This window comes from Dromiciops gliroides, chromosome 6 (assembly GCF_019393635.1).
Source record: "Dromiciops gliroides isolate mDroGli1 chromosome 6, mDroGli1.pri, whole genome shotgun sequence".
NCBI classification, from domain to species: domain Eukaryota; kingdom Metazoa; phylum Chordata; class Mammalia; order Microbiotheria; family Microbiotheriidae; genus Dromiciops; species Dromiciops gliroides.
The window spans coordinates 220,025,605-220,049,686 of NC_057866.1; the positions used below are offsets into that span (position 1 = coordinate 220,025,605).

Consider the following 24,082-nt stretch of genomic DNA (forward strand, 5'->3'; position numbering starts at 1 on the left):
GCCACTCTGACAGTCACATGACTGCCCTCACTAGGCTTCCAATCATTATAATTTTGCCAGGCCCATGTAGGCATCAGTGAGTGGTGATGACCGGAGGTGCCAGCACCCTGGCAACAGCTACAACCAGTGGATAGAGCACCCTACGGTTTGCAGAGCCCCAGACCAGTGCATGCCTAGGCATAAAAACCTCAAATAACAATTCATTCTTTACAAATCAGAGGCTCTTCAGAATTAGAAGGACCTCAGTAGTCATCCAACACAACTCATACTTATAAAGGATTTTTTTTTCCTAAAACGTACCTCACAAGGGATTATACAACCTTTGAAAATCTGTTTCTGTCTTTCTCTGTCCCTCTCTGTCTCTCTGTCTCTGTCTGTTTGTCTGTCTGTCTATCTGTCTCTCTCTCTCTCACACACACACACACACACACACACACATACACACCAAGAGGGTGTATTCCCCATTAAAAGACTAACCAGTTCATTTCACTCCTCTAAAACCATCAAAGACTCCTTATTTTTACTGTTTTTAGGTTAAAACAAGGAATTATCTGCCTACCCTTTAGGAACCATCACAATTTTGCTACTATTTATCTTTCCAGCCTTCTTCATGTGGATTTGCTCTGTGTACTCTTTCCAGCTGAACTGGACTATTCTCCATTCCCCAAACTCAATTTTAAATCTCATGTTATTGTCCCACAAGCCACCCTAAGATCTAGAATGCCCCCCTCCACTCCCCTTCACCTTTTAGAAGCTTATATTCCTTCCAGATTCAGCTCAATGGTCCCATTTTCTGTGCAGCCTTTCCTGTTTTCTTTCCTTCCTTCCTTCCTTCCTTCCTTCCTTCCTTCCTTCCTTCCTTCCTTCCTTCCTTCCTTCCTTCCTTCCTTCCTTCCTTCCTTCCTTCCTTCCTTCCTTCCTTCCTTTCTTTTTTACAAGTGACTCTATTGTCAATGCTTTTGCCCTCCTCAAATAATCTTATATTTTATTGTCTCTGTACATGTCATGCTCCAAAGTATAATGTAAAGCTGTTATGGACCCCATCCTCAGAAAGTTTCTTAAATTCATAAAATAAAAGACATACAATTACAAAGGAAACTAATTACATGGAAATACAGCTATCAAATTTAAACAATAAAAACAACAAATTTAATAGACCCAGGTTAAGAACTTCTATCTTAGAGAACAGAAAGTATTCAATGTACCTACTATGTGCAGTCATCTTACACAGTGACTGAACATAGTAGGCACACGATATATATTGGTTGAATTTTCTTGCCTGCAGGACCTGTGATTATCTTGAAGGAAATATAATCAACTGAGAAATTCAGGGAGATGATTTAATGTTTATTCAAAATTTTATTTAAAAGGCATTCTGAACTGACATGACATTCTTAACCCCATTCATTCATATTAAGTTTATACTTGTATTCTGTTGATTATTAGATAATAGCCAATAGACAACAGAAGGATGTGGATTACTATCCTATTAATTCAGGATATATTTTCAATTGTATTTATAGATAGAAATAAGTCTATGCTAAAGCAAACTTTTTTTTTTATTCACAACATCTGTTCTCCTTCTGTCTTGGTACTTTGTCAACCTGTCTTCCAAAGAAAAAACAAATTTTTACCACTGCTGATAGGATTAACATGAGAGAGCTAGGTTGGTACTAGGAGGTCAAATTGGACTCCATTTGACTTGTGCACTAGCAAACGCTAAACAGTGACTGCCTGGTTGAAGACACAAGGGTCATGAGATGCAAATTATGCCAAACAGAAGCTTTGCCCAGGTGCCCTGGGGCTTCCCTGCTTCAGCTTTTGAGACCTTTATATTTTTAAAGGCAGGATGATGTAGTATATAGGAATCAGCTTGAAGTCAGGAAGACTTTAATTAAAATCCTGCCTCACACAATTACCAACTGGGTGACCCTAGGCAAGTCACTTCATTTCTTTGTACCTCAGTTTCCTCATCTATAAAGTGCAGGTATTAGACTCAAGGGCCTCAGAGGTCCCTGACAGCTCTGAATCTATGATCCTCTGATCAAAGAACCTAAAGCTGGATGTTCAAAATCACAGCTGAGTTCCCATTGCTGTGAGTTAAAACTATTTAAATTTAATTTAAAACATCCAACTATTTGCAAAGATCATTACAATAAAATTGGAGAATCTAGGGTACAATTTTTGAGTCACTATCCTGCTTTTAAAAGTACTTATGAATTTAAAATATTGTATTGTTGCATTTTGTCTTTTATATCATGGTGGTTTATTTCTGGGGCAGAACTCAAAAGTCTTTATAGATTGATTTGTAGAAAAGATAAATTAGTTTTTAACACTAGTAAAACTAGGGCAATAATAGTGTCCTACCTCTGTACCATGAAGAGAGACATATATGTTATGGGTTTTTCCAGGAATCTTCATATTTTTCAGTTATTCGGAATTACATTTTCTTTTAATGATCTTTTCATCAATCATAAGCCCCAGATACTGGCATACCCATAGAGAACATTCACATTGGCACTTCTCTATCACCTTCATGTAACAGCCAATGAGAATGCTTTCCTAGGATATGTCAGCTTGCTTTACCCAATCTTTATTCATGCCCCTTTATATTGTTGCCATCATTCATTATGCATTTATATGGTTCTCTTGGTCCTGCCAGTTTTGCTCTTCCTTCAGGAATACAAACCCTCCATTGTTTCTTTGAACTCCTCATATTCATGATTTCTTACTGAAAATACATATTTTATAGTTTTCTCAAACAATTCTCATTTATGGGGTAACTTTTGTTTCCACTTCTTAACTCCCACAAAGATTGCTGTTATGAGCATTTTATGTGATAGCACAGAACTAGAAAAGGGGGTACTGTCAATTGGGGAATGGCTGAACAATTGCCTTTGCTCAGAAATACCTTTGGTATATGGATATAATTAAATATTATTATACCACAAAAAATAATGAAAGGACAGATTCAGAGAAACAAGGGAAGACACGAATGAATTGTTGAAGAGTAAAGTGCATAGAATTAGAATAATTTATACTTTGATATAACAATAAAAAGAACAACATTGAGAGATTTAAGAAGTGTGATCAATTCTCACAACTCCAAAAGACTGATGATGAAACATAATTCCCACCTTCCCACCTCTTGGATTATAGGCAATATACTAAAGATAGAAAATGACATACATTTTATGACAAGAACAATACGACATTTTTTTTCTTTGACTATACCTATTTGTCAAGAGAGATGATTTCTATTTGATGAGGAGGGTGACAGAAATTCTAAAAGAGCATTAATGAAAAATTTTAAAACAGAAGAGAGGAAACACATTCAGAAGGGACATACAGAAAAGAAGAGAACTTTTGGTCCTACCATGTACAATTTGATGTATTCTTTTTTTTAAAGGTGTACATGATAAATTGAATTGAGTTTCACATTCAATCCTCTTTTCTGTCTTTGTGCAAATGTTTGTTTGTTGATGACTGCCAAGTACATACTTTTAAAAATCATTTTACTAAAAAAGGACACTACTATATCTTAATATGCAGTTGAATTTTGTTTCTATATTTTACTTCTTTGACATATGAACTTAACTCTTGTTATTGAAACTGAACTAATAGGCGGGTCTATTCTCAAAGCAACAGGAGGGAATTCAGAGCCGGCTTCTCATTTTCTGCCTGTTCCTGAAGCCAGTTTTCACTTATTTCATAGGAACAGAAGAGGAAGATGAAGGGGATGACCTCTTGCTGGGGTCTGTGGATGAGTTCTGGTGGTTTCCTCACATGTGGAGTCACATGCAGCCTCATCTCTTCCACAACGAGTCATCCCTGGTGGAGCAGATGATTCTCAACAAGGAGTTTGCACTAGTGAGTACCTACCATGGGGTCGTGATGTTGAATTCAATGACTCACCTCAATAGGGAGGGATAGCTTCAGGAAATTTAAATTTTGGGCCATGTTGGGAAAATATAACACTTGGCAAAACTAGTCAGATTTTCAAAAATCAAAAAAAAAGCTTTTATGAAATATGAGATTTTTGTTTCCAGAATAAAATTCTACTTAATTCATGTAAGCAGGGTTATACATTAGATAAGTAAAAGCATTATTTTAAAAAATAACAGAAATACTTTCTTCTCTTTCATAATTTTGACAAGTAATGAATTCCTCAAAGGAAGAGATATCTCCCCTTTTCACCATGAGAGCTTAGTATGTATCTATTAGTTCTTTGGGGAATCGGAGTAAGGTGGAAGATGAGGTTTGTGATTTTGACAATGTGGTGAAATCTCAGGGTGGAATTGCCTTGATTATGTTGGTGGTCACATGGTATGATTTTAGAGGCAGGGCTTAAAGCCGGACGTTCTTATTTCCAAGTCTACACATTAAGCCACACTATGTCTCCTTGTCCCCATCATTGTTTCATGGCTTTAGAACTGGAAAGTACCTCCAAGATTCTTAGGATCACATATTTAGAGCTGAAAGGGACTCTGCAAACCATCTAATCTATCACCCCTTTTGATAGATGAGGAAATTAAGGCCAGGGAAGATAAATGACTTGCTATAGAGCTGGGAAAGGAACTTTAGTGCCCTGACTTCAGGCAGTGTCGATGTCCACTCTACCATGCTGCCTCCAAAAAGGCACCCAAACTTAGGAGTTAAGATCATTATCTCATGAAATATGACAAGGTAAGGTCTATATTATGGTGGTACATCTAATATCTAAATAACCCAAAGAGATAAGTCTAGTAGCTTCCTATAGCTTCTAAAAAATATAAGCTACATGAGGAATAACTTTTTCTATTGGCTGGGCCACTGCAAGGAGCTGGCCTCTTCTGCCTGGCCCATGGCTACTGTTGGAGATCCTATCTACTGGGACCCTCACTGTCTATATATGCCAGTAGTTTGCATGTAGACTGATCAACAAGTTTTAAAGGAAATTCTAATAAACACTAGCAAATCTCTAAAATTATGAATGGGATCCTGTCCATCTTGAAATAGGAATTATTTATTGATACATTACTTAAAATTAAAAGTCCTACAAAAAATAAGGTGGACATCTGTCCATTTTTCTTCTCTTAAATGAATAGTGTGAGACTGAAAAGACTATTATCACCACCATTAGCCTTAATGACTGATACCTCCCTATGCCCAGGACTATACCTGATATCAGCCTCGCCCATTGATAGCTATACATAGTATCTCCTAGTTTTCCTTATAGGGACACTTCTTTTGTATCTATAAATTCTCTGCTAATCTAAAAAAAATTATTAAATACCATAGTATGTTCCAGACACTGTCCTAGGCACAAAGGATATGAAACCAAAAATAAAACCGTCTCTCTCATCTCAAGGAATTTCCATTCCAACAGAGATGCAAGGTATCATCCTTAAAGCTATCTAATAGATGGGATATTTGTGTTTTCAAAGTGCATATTAGGACATGATTATCCAGATTTGAAAAGGTGGTTTTTTTTCAATTTCAAGATTTAACCCAGGATTTCTTTATAGAGAAGTTCCTGTGAAGCATATATAGGTTTGATGATTACTAATTGGTTGGCAGCAGGGAAAAGAGAAGGAATTTGTGACTCAACTAGTACCATATCAGGTAAATGTGAACTGTTATGGGATCATAATTTATTACACAGGGGCAGCTAGGTGGCACAGTGGATAAAGCACCTGCCCTGGATCCAGGTGGACTTGAGTTCAAATCCAGCCTCAGACACTTGACCCTGTGTGACTCTGGGCAAGTCACTTAACCCTCATTGCCCAGCAAAAAAAAAAAATTATTATGCATATGATATTTTTGAATAATAAATCATTTCATTAGAAATCTAAAATGTTAAGGCCTATAAGTAATTGAAAATGAATCCGACATGAGGGTAAAGAACGTATGAATATTGTCAATTAGTAAAAATCATGGGGTGATCCTTAGCAGAACGGTTAAATTGTGGTGTTATGATTTATTGGAATTTGGCTTCTTGACATTATAAGGCATTCTCTAGATGCTTTGACATTCAGACCAAAAAGGAACAAAAATCTTCCAATATGGTGGAGAATCATAATTTACATGTGTACTTTGCCACCTTCCATTGGGTTTCTTCTTCTTTTCTTCTTCCCCATTGTCCCCACCACAGCCTTTACCAAAATCTAACCCCTCATTTTTGAGGGGGGAGGGAGGACGATGACTATTATTTCAACCTTGGAGGGAGTTACAAGTGACAGAACTTTTTCCACTGATGCAGTTAGCAGATAATGTTGTCTAGGTGGCACTGAAATGCCATGGCCGATTGTTCAGATTCCCACCTTACCACAGTCATTGTGTTAGAAAAAGGGTTTGAACCTAGCTTTTCTGGACTGAAGCCAGCTCTTTAATGCAGTGCATCACAGCCCGTCTTTCTTTTGCTGCTTCACAGAATTTCTAAATTCATTAATAGTTAAATAATTAAAGTGTATAGAGGTTTATCTTATTAATATCTTTGTGTAATATGGCTGTATCACATGCTCTGGAGCTATTCCCCTAACTTGCAATGGCCCTGGAAAGTTGATTCAGTAGAGGGTGCTGCCAGACCTCCCCTCAGGGTTCTAGGTCCCTTGGGGATTTGTCATTGGTTTTCAAGAGCTCCCTTCAATGTGCTTCTATTCATTGTTTTGTCTAGGAATCAGTTAGCCAGATTAATTCACTTTTAGAAGAGGATATATATTTACTAAATACAATAAGAACATTTGGTACAAAACATCCTTCACACACACACACACACACACACACACACACACACACACACAGAGAGAGAGAGAGAGAGAGAGAGAGAGAGAGAGAGAGAGAGAGAGAGAGAGAGAGAGAGAAGTATGTGGCACACTCTCTCATGAGAAAATGGGCTCAAGCTTCGAACACATGTGGCAAAGTAAATCACAGTTCTTTTGCTATATAGTCTTCAAGATGTATCCCCTTAAATACGATAGAGGTTTTCTGTAAAGCTTTAAATCTACCTTTCCTCATTGTTTCCTATTTGTCCTCAGCTCCTGATGCAGACACTAATATAAACTTCCGGGGATGCTTCTAGGAGCCCTATCAAAAGTTCAAATCTTCTGACATGTCACAGTTCACAAGGTCCTTCTCCATTCAATGGCGAGGGGAGGAGACCAAACTGAGACTGAGATTAGGGCTCTTCTATTCTTTCCCCAAATAAAAAATGTTTTTATATTTTATCATTTCCCACATCCCTCTTGAGATTAATAATTCTCTACCTACCCATAGCATGACAGGTACCTGATAGCATTCTCTTCTAATTTTAATGGCCTAACCTTTCATATTTAATTAGCATGTGCCTTGAGGTATAAAATGATGGTCTTAACCTAATTTCTGCCCAAATGTTTCCAAATGTTCTCAGCAGTTTTTGTCCAAAAAAAACAAACAAAACAAAACAAAACAAAAAAAAACCCTTTCCCCTAGTAACTTATGTTACTGAGTTTACTGGATACTTGGCCCTTTTTCTCCTCTCCCTCCTCTTTTTTGCTTATTTATTCAGTTCCAGTTATTACTTATTTAAACCAATAGCAAATAATTTCAGTGAGCACTACTTTGTAATATAGTTTGAAGTCTATGTTGCTTTCATTTGTACTTTTACTCATTGTCCTCCCTGAAGAGTCTAAACATTTTGTTCTTTTAAATGTATTTTGGTACTATTTTGTCTAGATTTTTAAAAAAACTATCACTTTACTAATGCAAATAGCACAAATTCTATAAATTAACCCATGGAGCATTGGTATTTTTATTATATGACATGACCAAAGTATGAAGAGTAAATATTTCTCTAATAATTTGTCTGCCTTTATTTATTTAATTATTATTTTGCAGTTCTATTTTAACAGTATTGTGTTTATAAATTGTATTGTTTTTACAAATGTTTTTTCATGTTTGTGTGCTGCTCAGATATTTTGCCCATCCTAAAGTCAACAAGATTCATATTTCTGAATTCAAATTTGGCCTCAGATTTGCTAGTTGTGTGACTCTGGGGAAGTAATTTAACCCTGTTTGCCTCAGTTTCTTCATGTGTAAAATGAGCTAGAGAAGGAAATGGAAAACCACTCTGGTATCATTGACAAGAAAACCCCAAATTGGGTCAGAAAGAGTCATACACAACTGAAAAATGACTGAAAAACAAAAAGTCATTTTGAAGTGAATATCTCTTATCCCCATTTAATCAGTTCATCATTTTAAGTATGCGGCAGGAATTCTTCCAAGCAATGATGATAGAGTATCAGAAGTTAAACAGTTTCTCAGCTTTGTTTGGGTTTACTTTTCTGAGTAGGTGATTGGGCATCTGGTTTGTTATGTTTTTTCAATCTTTTTTTAATTTGTTTTTGTTTATCCATTATGTTTCCTTCAAATTCTACATTTTTGTATTCCAATTCTGCCTTTTTCAGAGTCTATTGTCATGTAGATTATTTCTGTCTTTGTTCAAAATTTATGTCTCTGGTTAGACTTGGTAATTTATTTCTTAAGAGCTTTAATTTGTAGGCTTATCTGTTTGTTTGGTGTGTGTGTGTGTGTGTGTGTGTGTGTATGTGAACTGTTGTTTTTTTTTTTTTGGTGAGGCAATTGGGGTTAAGTGACTTGCCCAGGGTCACACAGCTAGTAAGTGTTAAGTGTCTGAGGCCAGATTTGAACTCAGGTCTTCCTGAATGCAGAGCCAGAGCTCTATCCACTGTGCCACCTAGCTGCCCCAAGGCTTATCTGTTGTATATTTTCATTAATTTTTTTTTCCCCTTTTTCAGAGCAATGAGGGTTAAGTGTGTGCGTGTGTTAAGTGTTAAGTGTCTGAGGTCAGATTTGAACTCAGGTCCTCCTGAATCCAGGACTGGTGCTTTATCCACTGTGCTACCTAGCTGCCCCTCATTAATTCTTAAATTGCTTTTCCAGACCATTTTTAAGGTTACTGGAGCTGTCTTGTTGACATTTCAGCAGGCCTTACACAATTTCTTATCAAATCTCCAACTTCTTCAGTTGATCATGACTCAGTTTCATTTGTTGTAAATTTCTTGTCCACATGTAGGTCTCATGTGGGACTCGTGGGTGTTTGGCTACTTTTTCATTTCTCCTCCTCAGCTCTTATTTTTGTTAATTAGACACTCTGCTAATTTTTATTTGGTGTCCTTACTGAAAATATGCTTCCTGTGAATCCTTCCCTTCAGAAGGCATATTATTTTCTTCCTGTCTTCTGTTCTCTAATGAGATCAGTTTCCAGGGGTGTTGTGATATTCAAATAAGATAATGGATATAAAGCACATTATACTATATAGACACCAGTGATTTTATTATTATAAAGTCAGTGTACCTCCAGTCCGATGGTGATTTCATTTGTTTAGCCTTCTTTTGTTTGCTGTTGTTCAGTTTTTCAGTCTTGTCTGATTCTCCATGAAGTCATTTGGGATTTTCTTGGCAGAGATACTGGAGTGGTTGGCCATTTCCTATTCCAGCTCTTTTTACAGATGAGGAAACTGAGGCAAACAAGGTAAAGTAACTTGCCCAGGATCACACAGCTAGCAACTGTCCAAAGCCAGACATGAACTCACTAAGATCATCCACTGTACCACCTGAAAGTTTTACTGAATTCCTAATGAACTCAAGCAATGTTTATTGATTAAGCAATGCTGTGGTAAACTGGGTAATTGTTTAGCAAGCAGGCTGAGGTGGGGGGATAAATGGATGGATGGATGGATGGATGGATGGATGGATGGATGGATGGATGGATGGATGGATGATAGATAGATAGATAGATAGATAGATAGATAGATAGATAGATAGATAGATAGATAGATAGATATAGATATACTTGCATACACATTTTAAAGCTTCATCTGCATTATTAACACTTTCTTAAATATAAACAATGCCAAAACCATAAATAAAGCCCAAGATGTACAGGCTAATGCTAAAAAGTTAGCATTAAGTTTCAGTTCACCTGTCAGTTTCCCTGAGAAAGAAGGGTGGCTGGTTGGGATGTGAGTAATTCTGTAGTGAGACTGTAATAAGTCAATATTATTGTTTCTGTTTTCTACCTTAACTCCACCATCTTCCTTGCAAATGGTCGGCCATCATGCTGAGAGGCGTGAAGAAGCCTTCATTTGATTCTCTTCACCTTTTTTATCACTCCTACTGGCTGTCTACTCCCTCTTATGCTGCATTAATTAATTTTAATCAGTGTTGCATGTCTAATTTACTCCCTCTATTTTCCTGACTCCTGAGCTCCACACTCCTCCATAGTCAACCCCTTTTCATCTTCTGAGGATTCATGGGTCTAAATTCACTCTCCTGATATAATTTCCCCTTTGAAACTGCATGGGGTGGGGGTGGGGGGCAGCTAGGTGGTGCAGTAGATATAACACTGGCCCTGGATTCAGGAGGACCTGAGATCAAATCTGGCTTCAGACACTTAACACTTACTAGCTGTGTGACCCTGGGCAAGTCACTTAACCCCAATTGCCTCACCAAAAAAAAAAAAAAAAAAGAGAGAAGAAACTGCATGGAGGTTCATTTCAAATGCACCAAATACCAAAAGTGCAATACCAAGAAGATAATGGGCCATTGAGATCCAGCTTTCAAAAAGCAAGCAATGGTAGATTGAAGCAAGAGACATGGAACGAATAAGTTTCTACCTAGCTTGAGAGCCCTGAGATCCCCAAAACCTCTAAGAAATTTCACATACCACCCAAACCAGGAATCTAATAAAATATCCATGAGGGTGGTAAGGCTGCTCTGGACCAACCCAAAGGTTTGGGGGGAGGGGGTGAAAGAAGATAAAGGAGGGAGAGGGGCAGAGCTAATTTGTTGACTTTCAGCATTTCTTTTTAATAATTGCCTTTTATTTATTTCTGTTGTTATTGATGAGTTTCCTGTATTTTGCATGTATTATTTACTGTAATATTGGGGTAAGCAATTCTATGGGAATCTCTTACCATTTTCCTGAGATTCCAAAAGCTCATCTTTTCAGCAGTATTGGTTAAATTTTACGTTGTTAGAGGATGCTACAGAAACACTTAGCATCAGCCAACATGAGGTATGCATTGTAAATTAAAACCACTGTTTCTCATTTAGCTAGAGATTTCCTCAGCTTGACCTCTATTCATCCAGGAAAGTTACCTTCAACATAAATGATAGTCATTTGACTCATCTTCCCAGCTGTGTTTATTTTAAACCTACTCTTGCTCTTGCTAGTTGATACCTAATGATGGCTGACTTCACCTGTTTGTATTATTACCTCTCTTAAGAGCTATGCCTTAACCTTTGGAAAGGACTTGGATATAATTGCTTTCTAATGTGATGTCAAAAGCTATTTAGAGTCCATCCAGAAAAATTACACTTGGTTAGTCAGCATGATAAAGAACTAAACTGAAGTCTATAAATATTTTCTTTTGAAAGGATCCTATCATGTAATTCACTGTCAAAATATTACTACAATTAAGTCAGCTGCGCACAGTATAATAGCATTGTTTCATTCATCTTGGGAGTCTGGCAGAATACAAATTTTTAGGGAATCCTTTATTCAGTAACAGTTCTCCACACCCCTGATGGAAAAAAATATAGTGATAAGAGTGTAACTGGGAAATATTTCTTCATTATTAAATAATTCTCTTTCTATACTCCTGTAATTTTTGAAAATATAAGTATTAAAATGAATTAGGGACAGTGTGGGATCATTAATTGTGTTGAACTAGAGGTCAGGAGGTTCAAATTCTAATTCTGGTTCTGACAATAATTAACTGTAACCTTGGGAAAGTCAGTGCTTCAATTTCCTTATTTATAAAACAAACAGCATAATATTTAATACTGCCAGAGATCTAGAGTGGACAGAGATCTTGGAGACCATGCAGTATAATTTCTCATTTTACTCAAAGAGTTTAAGCATAGCAATAGTTATACTTCATAGCTTAAAATACAAATAACAAAAACCAGGGGGCAATTTTGGTCATCTAACTCAAACCTGACATTCTTTCCAACACATCATATTCCACATTCAGAAATTAAGTTTAACTAAATGATTTGCAAGATCCTTTCCAGCTTAAACATTGCATGATCATTCTAAATATTACTGTAGTATTATTAACTCAAGGTGATAGTACTTTGTTGGAGTCATTTCACCTGTACAGTTATTTTTGGTTTTGGGTTTGGTTTTTTTTTGTGGGGCAGTGGGGGTTAAGTGACTTGCCCAGGGTCACACAGCTAGTATGTGTCAAGTGTCTGAAGCCAGATTTGAACTCAGGTACTCCTGAATCCAGGGCTGGTGCTTTATCCACTGCACCACCTAGCTGCCCCCATGTACAGTTATTTTTAACATCAGTGCAGATTGCTGCATCTCTGTACCCTCTTATATGAAATTGCCAACCTTTCCTATAGATGCTTTACATTTGTATTCTTAGTTCTAAGCATAATGCCTGTCACAGAGTAAGCCCTTAATAAAGGCTCTCTGTCTCTCTGTGTGCTTTTCTGTCTCTGTGTCTGTGTCTGTCTCTCTCTGTGTCTGTCTCTCTGTCTTTCTGTATCTGTCTCTCCCTCTCTTTTTCCCAATATGTGAGATAACACCTCTTCTTAGTACCTATGGGGACCCTATAGCTTATAGATACCAATGTCACATTTAAGCTGTCCATTTGTGGTCTCTTGTTGAAATTATACCTCTAGCCCACCTTCTTTGCTTGACCTATATGTTCTTGATATTGTATGTTATACTGCTGCTTGCACACAAATAATAATTGGTACCCATGTCACAGCCTGCTTTCAACTATCATTTGCCTTTTGGATACTCTTCACGTATTTTTATAAACTATTTTAAATCTCCTGAGATGCTTGCTTCTTGATGATCAGTATATAGTATTCCTGGGAGAATATTGGAATCCAATAGGAGACCTTCTTTTATGCAACCAATTTGGGATCACTTAAAAATACTATGAAATTTCCCAAATGTGATCCATCCCTATCTTTTTTTCCTGCCCTAGGCCAGGAACACTGTCTATTTGTTACACCTGGTTACTTCTGCTTGCTCTGAAAATCTGCTTCTTATTAACTTCCCCTCGTCTCTAATTATTCAGGGTAAAAGAAAAGAAGTCTAATCTTTCAATAATCCTTGAATGTAAGATCAGCTTTCATGATCCCACTTAATCTTTTCACCAGGATAAACATGACCATTTCCTTGAACATATTCCCATATGGCACGGTTTCAACTTCCCTTAATAGCCTGCTTGCTCTCTATTGGACACCCTCAAGATTTTCACTATCTTTCCAAAAATCTCACAGTCAGAACTGAAGACTACAATTGAGGTGTGCTGACCAAGAAAGAGTACAATGGAATCAAAGCCTCCTTCCTTCTAAACTACATGCTTCTATTATCACAAAGGGCCAAATGGCAGAGTGAAGAGAATGCTGAACTTGGAATGAGAAAGGACCAAGTCCAAGTCCTTTCTCAGACACATAACAAATATGTGGCCTGACTCACTTAACATCTCACAGCTTCAGTTTCCTGGTTTGTAAAATGGAGATGATAATCATGACACCTACCTCACATGGTTGCTTTTAAGGATCAAAGGAGATAATAAATGTTAAACATTTAGCAACTCTTAAACATTCTCACAATTATTTTTATCATTGCATTAACTTTTTGGTCTTTTATTTCTCACCATTGTCTCATATAGAGTTTGCCAAATAACACAGGTCTTTCTTCATATGAATTACAGTGTAGACACAATCTTCTCTTCTTCTGCTTTTTTTTTTTTAATGATTTTTAGTTGATTTCATCCTATTTGATTTCTACATCATTTCATTGATATAATTGTGGAGCTCACATCCATTACCTAAAACATGCAAGCTATTCTTCCCAACTCCCTACTACTGACAAATTTTGTAACCATTAAGTCATGAATAAAGACTCTAAGCAGGAGAGAGTCAAAAGCAGGGTCATATGGTAAATCACTACAGATCTCCCTCCGGCTTGACACAGATCTTCCTCTTTGGGATTCTATTTAATCAGCCAGTTCCATGGTTACTAAACTGTACTAGAATCTAATAGATCTCTCCATGTCTTCTTCTTGTGTCTATGGATGGCAGGATCAATGTCAAAGGGTCACAATAGTAATGGTTCTTCCCATTCTAATAGGAGTCCCAGCAATTATTTGGAGTTCTTACAACTTGATAAGATGTTTTTGTTTCCTTAAGTGAGGGAAAGCATATTTGTCTTCTATGCCTTCACACTCTATTACTGTTAATGCCCTTTAATAGATCAAAAGCCAGATTGCTGCTTTCAAAATTCCAGCCCCTGCTTTTGTCAGTTATTTCATTCATAAGTATAGGGTGATTGCCAAGATCAGACACTTTCTAAGCATTGCATCTGGCACCAAGGCCAAAAAACAAAAGACATTTATCTCTTTTGCCTTCAGCAAATCATGGGGCTCAGATGCCAGTTTTCTTGCTTGTCACTACATGGAAGCAAAACCTTTAAGATGACAGGAGACAATGTAAAAACAGAGAAGTCTGGAACCCTGATAAGGAGAGCTTATGATGAACAAAGTCAATGAGAACCTTCTCATTTTAACCTAGTCCCCTCTTCAGTGAGGGAGAAGACAGTACCTAAAGCGTGCCGAGACCCAAATAATTTATTCTTACTCCACACTAGACTTGCCAAGAAAGAAGTAAAAAATAGTGTTTTGTTGCTTGAAGTTTTACATCCAGACTCATTACAGTCTCCAAGTGACTGGTGCCTTTTAGTCCATTAATAGTAGCAGAATATATAATATCCTGAAGCAATGAAGATCAATGACTGCATTCTGAAGGGCTGCTTTCCTCCACAACAATGATACCAGCTTTTGCCTGATGTTTTATTGAGCACACTGGTGTCTTATTAATGACTAACAAAGTGAAAGATACCAGAAATAAAAACATTAGCTTTTGTCATTTTGCTTTTGAAAACTGTAATGCAGCTATATGCCTAGGATGAGAGATTTTCCAAATAAATATATAATAAATGTTTCAATTTATTTCACATGTTTGCATTGTCCCCATTTTTAGAAAACCTCATAAGAAACAACTGAGGTAAAGACTCAAGAGTCAAAGAGATTGCTAACTTTAGTCAGCACTATAGTATACTTAGTAATGAAAGCAAAGCATCATGGGAATGAAATGAATAACATAGAGAAACTGGTAGATAAGCTTCTCATTGTAATCTACCCTGTTGTAATTATAGTATAGGATACTACTCTGCCCTTTAAAAAGAAAGCAGGAAATAAACTATCTGGAGAAGATGGCTATGTAGCTGATTAAAAGATTGAGAGTTGTCTTTTTTTAAACAACTAGAATTTAAAGACTTATAGACAGTAAGAAATAGTTGTTTGGTTTGGTTTGGTTTGGTTTGAGTTTTTTTGTTGATTTGGTTTGGTTTGGTTTGTTTGTTTTTGCTTAACTTTGTTTTGTGTTGGTGTTGGGTAAAAGGTCTGGAGCTACCCGAGGTTTCTTTTATGTAAGATACTCCTGTTGTAGAAAGTAATTCCACCAATGCTGAGCTGAAACTCAACTATAACTTACAGTGTTAGAGAATTGTCTCTGGAGCTCTGAGAGAATGATCTAGTGATGAAATTTAAATACTAGGAAAGTTTGAAAAATAGGAGAATGTGGTGATCATCTCTCCTCTACTTTGAAAAAAAAATTTAGTAAATAAATACATAACTATAACTGACATTTATGTAATACTTTAAGTCTTGGAAAGCACTTTATACTTATTATTTACTTTAATCCTGACCACAAGCTTAAAAGTATTATGTTCTGCTTTTTTGGAGATGGGGGAACTGAGACTCAAAAAGGGAGATTAAAAGCCTTGCCTATGGTCAGAAAACTGACCAGTGTTGGAGGTAAGATTTGAACTACATATCATCTGATTCAAATTCCAATGCTTTTTTTTTTTCTGCTTATGTAACATTACATTTCTAAAGTGATGATTTAAAAAAGCATTCATTTAGTGATTCTTTACATTACTATGTGAAGACATTGTGCTGAGCACCAATGTTAAAAAAACAAACAAACAAGAGTCTTTGACTTTAAGGAACTTAAGTTCTACTAAAAGAAGATAGTAAAAAAAAAAGGGGGGGGGAAATCTAGTGTTGAAAAGGGTGAGCATTAGACAGGGCTTGGACATAGTGGCCTAGGGGAACCTGGACCAGCCCAGATACGTTGAAATTCACCAATAAGAGCCCATATTTCTGGAATAGGAGTACAAGTTCAAGTGGAAAGAGGTATCCCAAGTTTTCTGAGGCCAGATTTGAAGTCAGCTCCTCCTGAATCCAGGGCCAGTGCTTTATCCACTGCACCACCTAGCTGCCCCAGTTTTCATCCTTTTCTAAGGCATAGGACAATTTTCCCCTAATATTTTTTTTTACTTTTTTTTTAGGTTATATATGTACAATCATATTAAACATATTTCTGCATTATTCATGCTGTGAAAGAAGAATCAGAACAAAAGGGAAAAACCTCAAAAAAGAAAAACTAAAAAAGTAGAAATAGTATGGTTCAATCTGCATCTAGATTCCACAGTTCTTTTTTCTGGATATGGAGAGCATTTTCCATCATGAGTCCTTTGGAACTATCTTGGACCATTGTATTGCTGAGAAGAGTCAAGTCTATCACATTTGATCAACATATAATGTTGATGATACTGTGTACAATGTTCTCCTGGTTCTGCTGACCTTACTCAGAATCAATTCATATAAGTTCTTCCAGGTTTCTCTGAAATCCACCTGCTCATTGTTTCTTACAGCACAATCGTATTCCATTACATTCATATACCACAACTTGTTCAGCCGTTCCCCAGTTGATGGGCATCCCCTCAATTTCCAATTCATTGCCACCACAAAAAAGAGTAGCTATAAATATTTTTGTACATGTGGGTGCTTTTCCTTTTTATCATCTCTTTAGGGAAAAGACCTAATAATGGTATTGCTGGGTCAAAGGGTATGCACAGCTTTATAACTCTTTGGGCATAATTCTAGAATGGTTGGATCAGTTCATAGCTCTACCAATGATGACAATATTCTTTCTAAGCTCAATATTCTTTATGATTTAAGTTATTCTCTGTGCCAAAGGTGAGCATCTCTATGGTCTCCTTGTAACTCTATTGATAGACTTTTCTCTAGGATTTCTTGTTTCCTCTCTATGAGAGAGAGACAGAGAGAGACAGACAGACAGACAGACAGAAAGAGAGACAGAAAGAGAGAGAACATTTTATCCATGACTTAATGGTAACTATCTTTATGGAAGTCTGTCTATATGTTTTTTGCTTCCTCTGTAGGCATTTTCTACGTGGTCATTCCATTATAACTTTATTCTCTAACATTTGACTTCTTTTCCAGGCCAAGAGGCCTGGTCTTGTAGATATACAATCTAGAACAAGTATTCTATAATATATCTTCCTTTTCTAAGCCAACGGGCATTTTCTCTATACAATCATAGCCATGCTGTATATGTATATGTATATGTATATGTATATGTATATGTATATGTATATGTATATGTATATGTATATGTATATGTATATGTATATGTATATGTATATGTTTTCTCTATGGTATTACTTCTAGGATAAGTGCCATTTTATTTATGAACCTCGAGGTATCATGCAGAGAATAGTTCAAGGAGATCCATTCTATGGTTTTGTTTCTTCTCTAGGCCAAGTAGTATTTTTCTATGTTCTAGCCATTGGAGTTAGGGAGTGGGGTCTTAGGAAGCAGTTCTCTGTGGAATTGTTTCCTCTATAGGTAAAGTAACAATTTACTTACGATCATTTAGGTGCTTAAATAGAAAGAGATCTGATATATGGCATGGCTTCCTCTTTAGGCCAAGAGGCATTTTTTTTTTCATTTTCTAGTCACTAAGTCAATAGTTGTTCACTATCATACTATGGTATGGCTTTAACTCTAAGCCAATTTTCTCTATGACACATCTCTCTATTTGCTACTTCTTCTCTAAGCCAAGAATCATTTTCTTATCTTCCAGTGGGTACACTATTTCTCAAGGCCAAAGATGTTCTCCCAGTTACTGTTTTAAAGGCGTATTTGTTTCTCCCTACATTTTATTGTTTGTTGATCGTCATGCTGGACTATTCTTTATGGTTTGGCTTTCTCACTGTGGGGAAGGTCAGAACTTGATTTCATTGGTGAATGTGTATACCCATGCTTCTGCAATGGATCTCAAGTTTGACATAGGGGTAGGTTTAACTGGTGTATATTTTTTTTAGTGATGCAATTGGGGTTAAGTGACTCACCCAGGGTCACACACTAGTAAGTGTTAAATATCTGAGGCCAGATTTGAACTCAGTGCTCTATCCACTGTACCACCTAGCTGCCCCTTAGGTGTATTTTTAAAAATTACTGGGGGCTAAGTGGCTGTGCTTTTCTAAAATTATTTCTACTACTATATTAATGGCTATTTATACAATAATGGCTATCGCACCTATTTTGGCAATAAGCATTTATTATTAGTTAATATTATATATTAAATATTAGTAAAGTATTGACCATGTGGCATTTAACACAAGCTGGAGGAAAGCCCCGATGCTATGTCTCTCAGAGAGAGAGCACATGACCTACAAGCAGAGTTCAGGAGCCCTACATACATTACCTACTCTGTCCTAAGAGGAGATTGAACACCAAGAGAAAGTAATAAGGGCCAAGAATGTGATCCAAGATGGTTACAACCAAGAGCCTCACCTGGTCACAGCTTTTATTCTCTTTTGATATGCACTGATCAAAGCTAATTACATCATTCAATTCCATTGGTTGACTTTACTTGCAGGTGTTCTGTAATAAAATGAGCTGTACCAGTGACTTTGCTCAAGGCAAAGTCCATTATCTAGGTGTGGTATAATCTGGTTCCATGAACTAGACAAAAGAGTCTATTTCCATTCCTATTATACCCTTAGGAAAGAACTTTCTCAAAAAGAACTGACCTTACTGAAATGTGGGAGAGAGAAAGCCAACTAAAACTGGATCCCTGCCCCCCCCCGCCCCCTGCCATGCCCCAAGAAATCCATTATTAACAATTATTTTCTCACGCAGGTAAGATGATGAGTTCATTTTCAGACATATTGAATTTGAGTTGCAGATGTGACATCCAGGAGATGTGAAGAAAAAGTCTGAGATAAAGGACTGATGCTCAATAGAGAGATTAGAGCTGTGTGAATATATTTAGGAGTCATTTGTTTATGGGTGATAAATGAACTCATGGGAACAGAGGAGATGAGAGCCCAAGATTGAAATAGAAAGCAATAATGAGACTGATAGGGGAAGAATGAGAAACTAGGAGAAATAGTGTCTAGGTGGAGGGATTTAATCAAGGATGTCAAAAGCTGAAGAAAGAGCAACGGAGGATCTTTATTAAAACTAAGAACAGGCCATCAGACTTAGCATTTAAGCAATCATTGGTAACCCAGGAGAGCAATTTCAGTATAATGATCAGGTTGGAAACCATGTTATTGGGAGTATGTAGTGAACAGATCAACATGAGACATAAGCAACAACTGTAGCTGGATTATTCTATGAGATCAGCAGTGAAAGAAGGAATGCTATGGAACAATAGCTTCTGGGAATGGCAGAGCCAAGCAAAGGTTTTTTTAAAGATAAAGAGACAAAGCTTACTGGATTAAATGTTCAAATTTGTTGTTGTTTTTCTTTTTCCCACTTAGAGCAATTGGTACATTTCTAGTTTTCAGGTAAAGCCATACATATGAATGAATGCCTTGGAATCAGATTCCTAGAGGCTTGTACTAATTTTATCTTGACAGGTTTGTGTTATTCCTTTGCTATGATCAACAAATGAATAAACATTTACTGTGCACCAAATACAGCTCAACACTGGAGATCCAAAAAAAAGTAAAATATAGTTCCTGCCCTCAAGAAGTTTACAATTGAATAGGGGAGACAACATACAAATAAATATATACAAAGGAAGCTATGTACAGGATAAATAGGAAAAAAAAGAGGGATAAACTCAATTAACAAAGGGGAAATCAATTAGAATTAAGAGAACTTGGGAAAGGCTTTCTTAAAAAAATGACATTTTAGTTGGAACTCAAGGAAAGTCAGAAAAGTCAGTATGAAGTAGTAGTGGTAGTGATGGACCAAAATGAAGTAACTGAGATAGCAGTGATGATTTAATTGATCAAATTGATCATGAGGTGTCCCAAAGAATTATAAGACTCAGTGACTCAGTTTCCTAAGTTTTATTAAAATACTGTGAGGTTACATGGAGACACCAAGGAGATAAGTGTCTCAAATAGGGGGAAGAAGAATAGTTATATTTATAGTGAGAAAAAAAAAAAAAGGTTATCTCATTATCTTAATCCCCTTCTTAAGGAGATACATGGGAGGTCTTGTCCTAACTTGGGCTTCCTAGGATCCAAAAACAATCCCAGGCGGGTACCTTTTTCCTTAGAGGTATGTTTTTGGGGTTTACACATCACAAGGTGAACCTAAGGACACAATTGGCCTTCTCTGTGCATTTTCCTAAAGGCATGCTTAAATTTATCAGACAGACCCAGAGGGTCTCTGCATTTATAATATCTCTTAAGATCTGGTTTTGGGGCAGCTAGGTGGTGCAGTGGATAAAACACCAGCCCTGGATTCAGGAAGACCTGAGTTCAAATCTGGCCTTAGACACTTGACACTTACTAGCTATGTGACCCTGGGCAAGTCACAACTCCCATTGACCTCCAAGGGAAAAAAAAAGATCTGGTTTTTAGGTCTCATGTCATCTAGGAATATTAATGGATATTAATGTTTAATGGTCCCTAGTTACAGTCTCTGTTGATGGTTGATAGGGACTGGAACCCTCTTGGTTACTATACTGTTGTTAAGAACACAAACCTTAGTTTCTCTGTTAACCCATTTAGGTACTATTAATAAGGATTCAAGTCTCAGTTTATCCTTTAACCCCTTTTTGCCTCCTCCATCAAGTAGACAAAGTTGAGGCGGGAGAGCATTCCATTCATGAAAGACAGCCGGATAAAATGCCCAGAGACAAGCACCGTACATGCATGGTGGAATTTGGCTATACTTACAGTTCCTCTGAATGAATGAATAAAAAAGCATTTGTTTATGAACTCTTACAATGTATCACAAACTATGCTGAGGGCTGGTGACGCAAATAGAAAAGTGAGATAGCCCCTGCATGGACAAAGATTAAGCTGGATGGAAAGGCTTAGTGGTCCTTAGGAACCAGTAGCAGCATGCATAGCAAATCCTGAAGAGACCAGAAGGTACAGTGGCAAAAGCAACGACAATATCAATATTAAGGGTGTGTTTTTAAAAATAATTATTAGGACTCAAATTGTGTTTTATTTAATTATTAATTTCTATTGCACCAGTTGGGGCAGTAATCATTATTATTTTATTAATATATCAGTGAAGGATTGACTGTGTGTCTCTCATGGTCTCAGGCCCTCAGACCTATGCTGTCCAAGAGTGCTTTTCAAGAGAGAGCCAAGCACCAGCCAAGAGAGAGAGCCAAGAGCCAAGAGAGTGACCCTGCCAGTGGTCAAGGGTTTTATCCTCTTTTGATAGAGGCCTGTCATTATACATTGATCAAAGCTCATTGGTTAGTATTATTCAATTCCATAGGTTGACAGGACCTGAGGGTGGTCTAAATTAAAATGAATTCTACAGATGATAGGTATACAAGTTGCCTAAAGCAAAGTCTGTTATCTAGGTGTGGTTCTTCACAGATCTAGACAAAAGAATTTATCTCCTTTTCTTTAGTTACCTTGGGTTTGGCCCAGGCAAGAGCTGAACTTCCTAGAGGGGTGGGAGGAGCAGGAGAAAGGACTGAAACTGATCCCTGGGACCTCCCCCCCCCCAAGAAATCCAGTATTAATCATTATTTTCTCACAAGGGCAGATGGTAAAGGCTGATGACCCCATGGTGGCTTAGCTGTTCTCTTCCTCTTTTGCAATAGCCCCCACTCAAGAGCCAAGATCAATTTGTAAGTTCTAGGAATAGGAATTAATGGCCTTGTCCCAGCCCTTCCTATTCTCCTAGTTCCTTAACTTTTCTTTATCAAAAATTTCTCCCCCAGCAATAATTGTGGATGTTTTGCCTCCACAGGGATTGGGGGATATTTCAAAATATGCTCCTTGAAAATACAGTTACATAGGGGGCAGCTAGGTGGCGCAGTGGATAAAGCACCTGCCCTGGATTCAGGAGGACCTGAGTTCAAATCCGGCCTCAGACACCTGACACTTGCTAGCTGTGTGACCCTGGGCAAGTCACTTAAACTTCATTGCCCCACAAAACAAAACTAAACTAAACTAAACTAAAAAAGAAAATAAAGTTACTATGGACACTTCTTTTGCTCCTCTTTTGCTGGAGCCATTGTGAATTAGGGAAATGCTCTTCCTGGACACTGGTGAATTGAGTCCTCCTCTTAGAGAAAGAGCCCGCCTGCTACTTCTTTCCTCGGAGCAAAGACATAATGACTGGGGACCTGCTATTTGTTCTGAATGTTGACAATTAAAAAGAAAGTCTTCCCTTCACTTTAAATTCTTGCTCAGCTCTTCAATCTCTCCACTGTAGCCAGTGGGTTGTGCAGGAGGAGCTTTTCCTTTAAGGTATGTTCCACCTAAATGAGAAAGTAATGACATTTCTAGATAATTAAAAGTGGTGAAGGCATTAAGGAGCATTGAAAAAGCCTTAAAGCATATCTAGAAGACATGACCCATAAATGTGTGCCTGTGGATGGCTACACATTGTGAGAAGATCCTCTTAGCCTCAATGAACTATTCCCATCTCCTGCTGAATTCCTTTTGATGAAAAGGAATTCAAAGCCAGGGATTTAAATTATTTTCAAGGGTAATTGTGATTCTATGGGATTTTACCTTACACTTTAGAACAAACTTTAGAGCAAACCCCTCACATAAGATAAAGCTCCAATGGGGAAGACCAGGAAAGTTTTCATGTAGGAGATAGTTCCTGACATGTGTTTTGAAAACAGCTAGGGATCCTAAGAACAATTTCAACAGTCTCTTATCGTTAAATCTCTGATGACTGGGAATGGTAAGAAGGTCTTTATTTTTGCTTTTCCTTTTTCTTCAGTCATCCTGCAAATACATTGAATGTCAATCTTTAGTGAAGTAGGTACAGTGAGGAATTTTGCATCATGTGTTTTAGTCTCACAGACTTTCAGGGGCACATCAAACTCATATTTCATAAATTTCTGTGAGTCTTTTTTTTTTAACAATATAGGGAATGCACACTCCAGGGAGTATAGAAAATGATTGATTGGAGTGACTGAAGGTAATTGACAGGAGGAAAATGTTGGAACTATTTATATTTAATTTACTTGTTTTTAAAAATAAGGAAATTAAGTTTTTGGTATACATAGGGTCAGAAGGTCATGAGGAAAGAGTTGGAATCCTATAATGATATCTTCATTCATTAATTTGCTTCCAATTTAATGGGATATATTGTTGTTGTTCAGTCACTTCAGTTGTGTCTGATTCTTTGTGACCTCATTTGGGGTTTTCTTGAGAAAGATACTAGAGTGATTTGACATTTCTTTTTCCAGCTCATTTCACAGATGGAGAACTGAGGCAAAATGGTTAAGTGACTTGCTCAGGGTGACACATAGTCAGCAAGTGTCTGAGGCCAGATTTGAACTCAGGAAGAGTCTTCTTGACTCCAGGCCCAGTGCTCTATCCACTGTGCTACCTTGCTGCCCATTGGCATATGTTAGTTTATATATATACCTGGTTAGATAGATTTGCAAGTTATATAATTTACTCTTAAGATGAGTGTCTTAAGATTCATTCAAATAAACCATGAACTGGAAATACTATTTGTTTATTTTGTGGGGCAATGAGAATTAAGTGACTTGCCCAGGGTCACACAGCTAGTAAGTGTCAAGTGTCTGAGGCTGGATTTGCCTCCTGAATCCAGGGCTGATGCTTTATCCTCTGCGCCACCTAGCTGCCCCTGGAAATAGTATTAATTACATGTGGACAATGCATCAAGAAAATGCCAGAGCTAACATTTCTACTAGTAAAACTTTTTGTCAGCCACAT

The 24,082-nt window shown here is 37.2% G+C and overlaps 1 protein-coding gene across 1 annotated transcript in view; it reads left to right on the forward strand.

Annotated features, from left to right (window-relative positions):
* NDST4 (N-deacetylase and N-sulfotransferase 4) overlaps nucleotides 1–24,082 on the forward strand; it is a 376,202-nt gene that overhangs the window by 157,151 nt on the left and 194,969 nt on the right. The window contains 1 exon segment of the mRNA XM_043973174.1: nucleotides 3,716–3,870. Within this exon segment, the coding sequence (XP_043829109.1) occupies nucleotides 3,716–3,870 (155 nt within the window).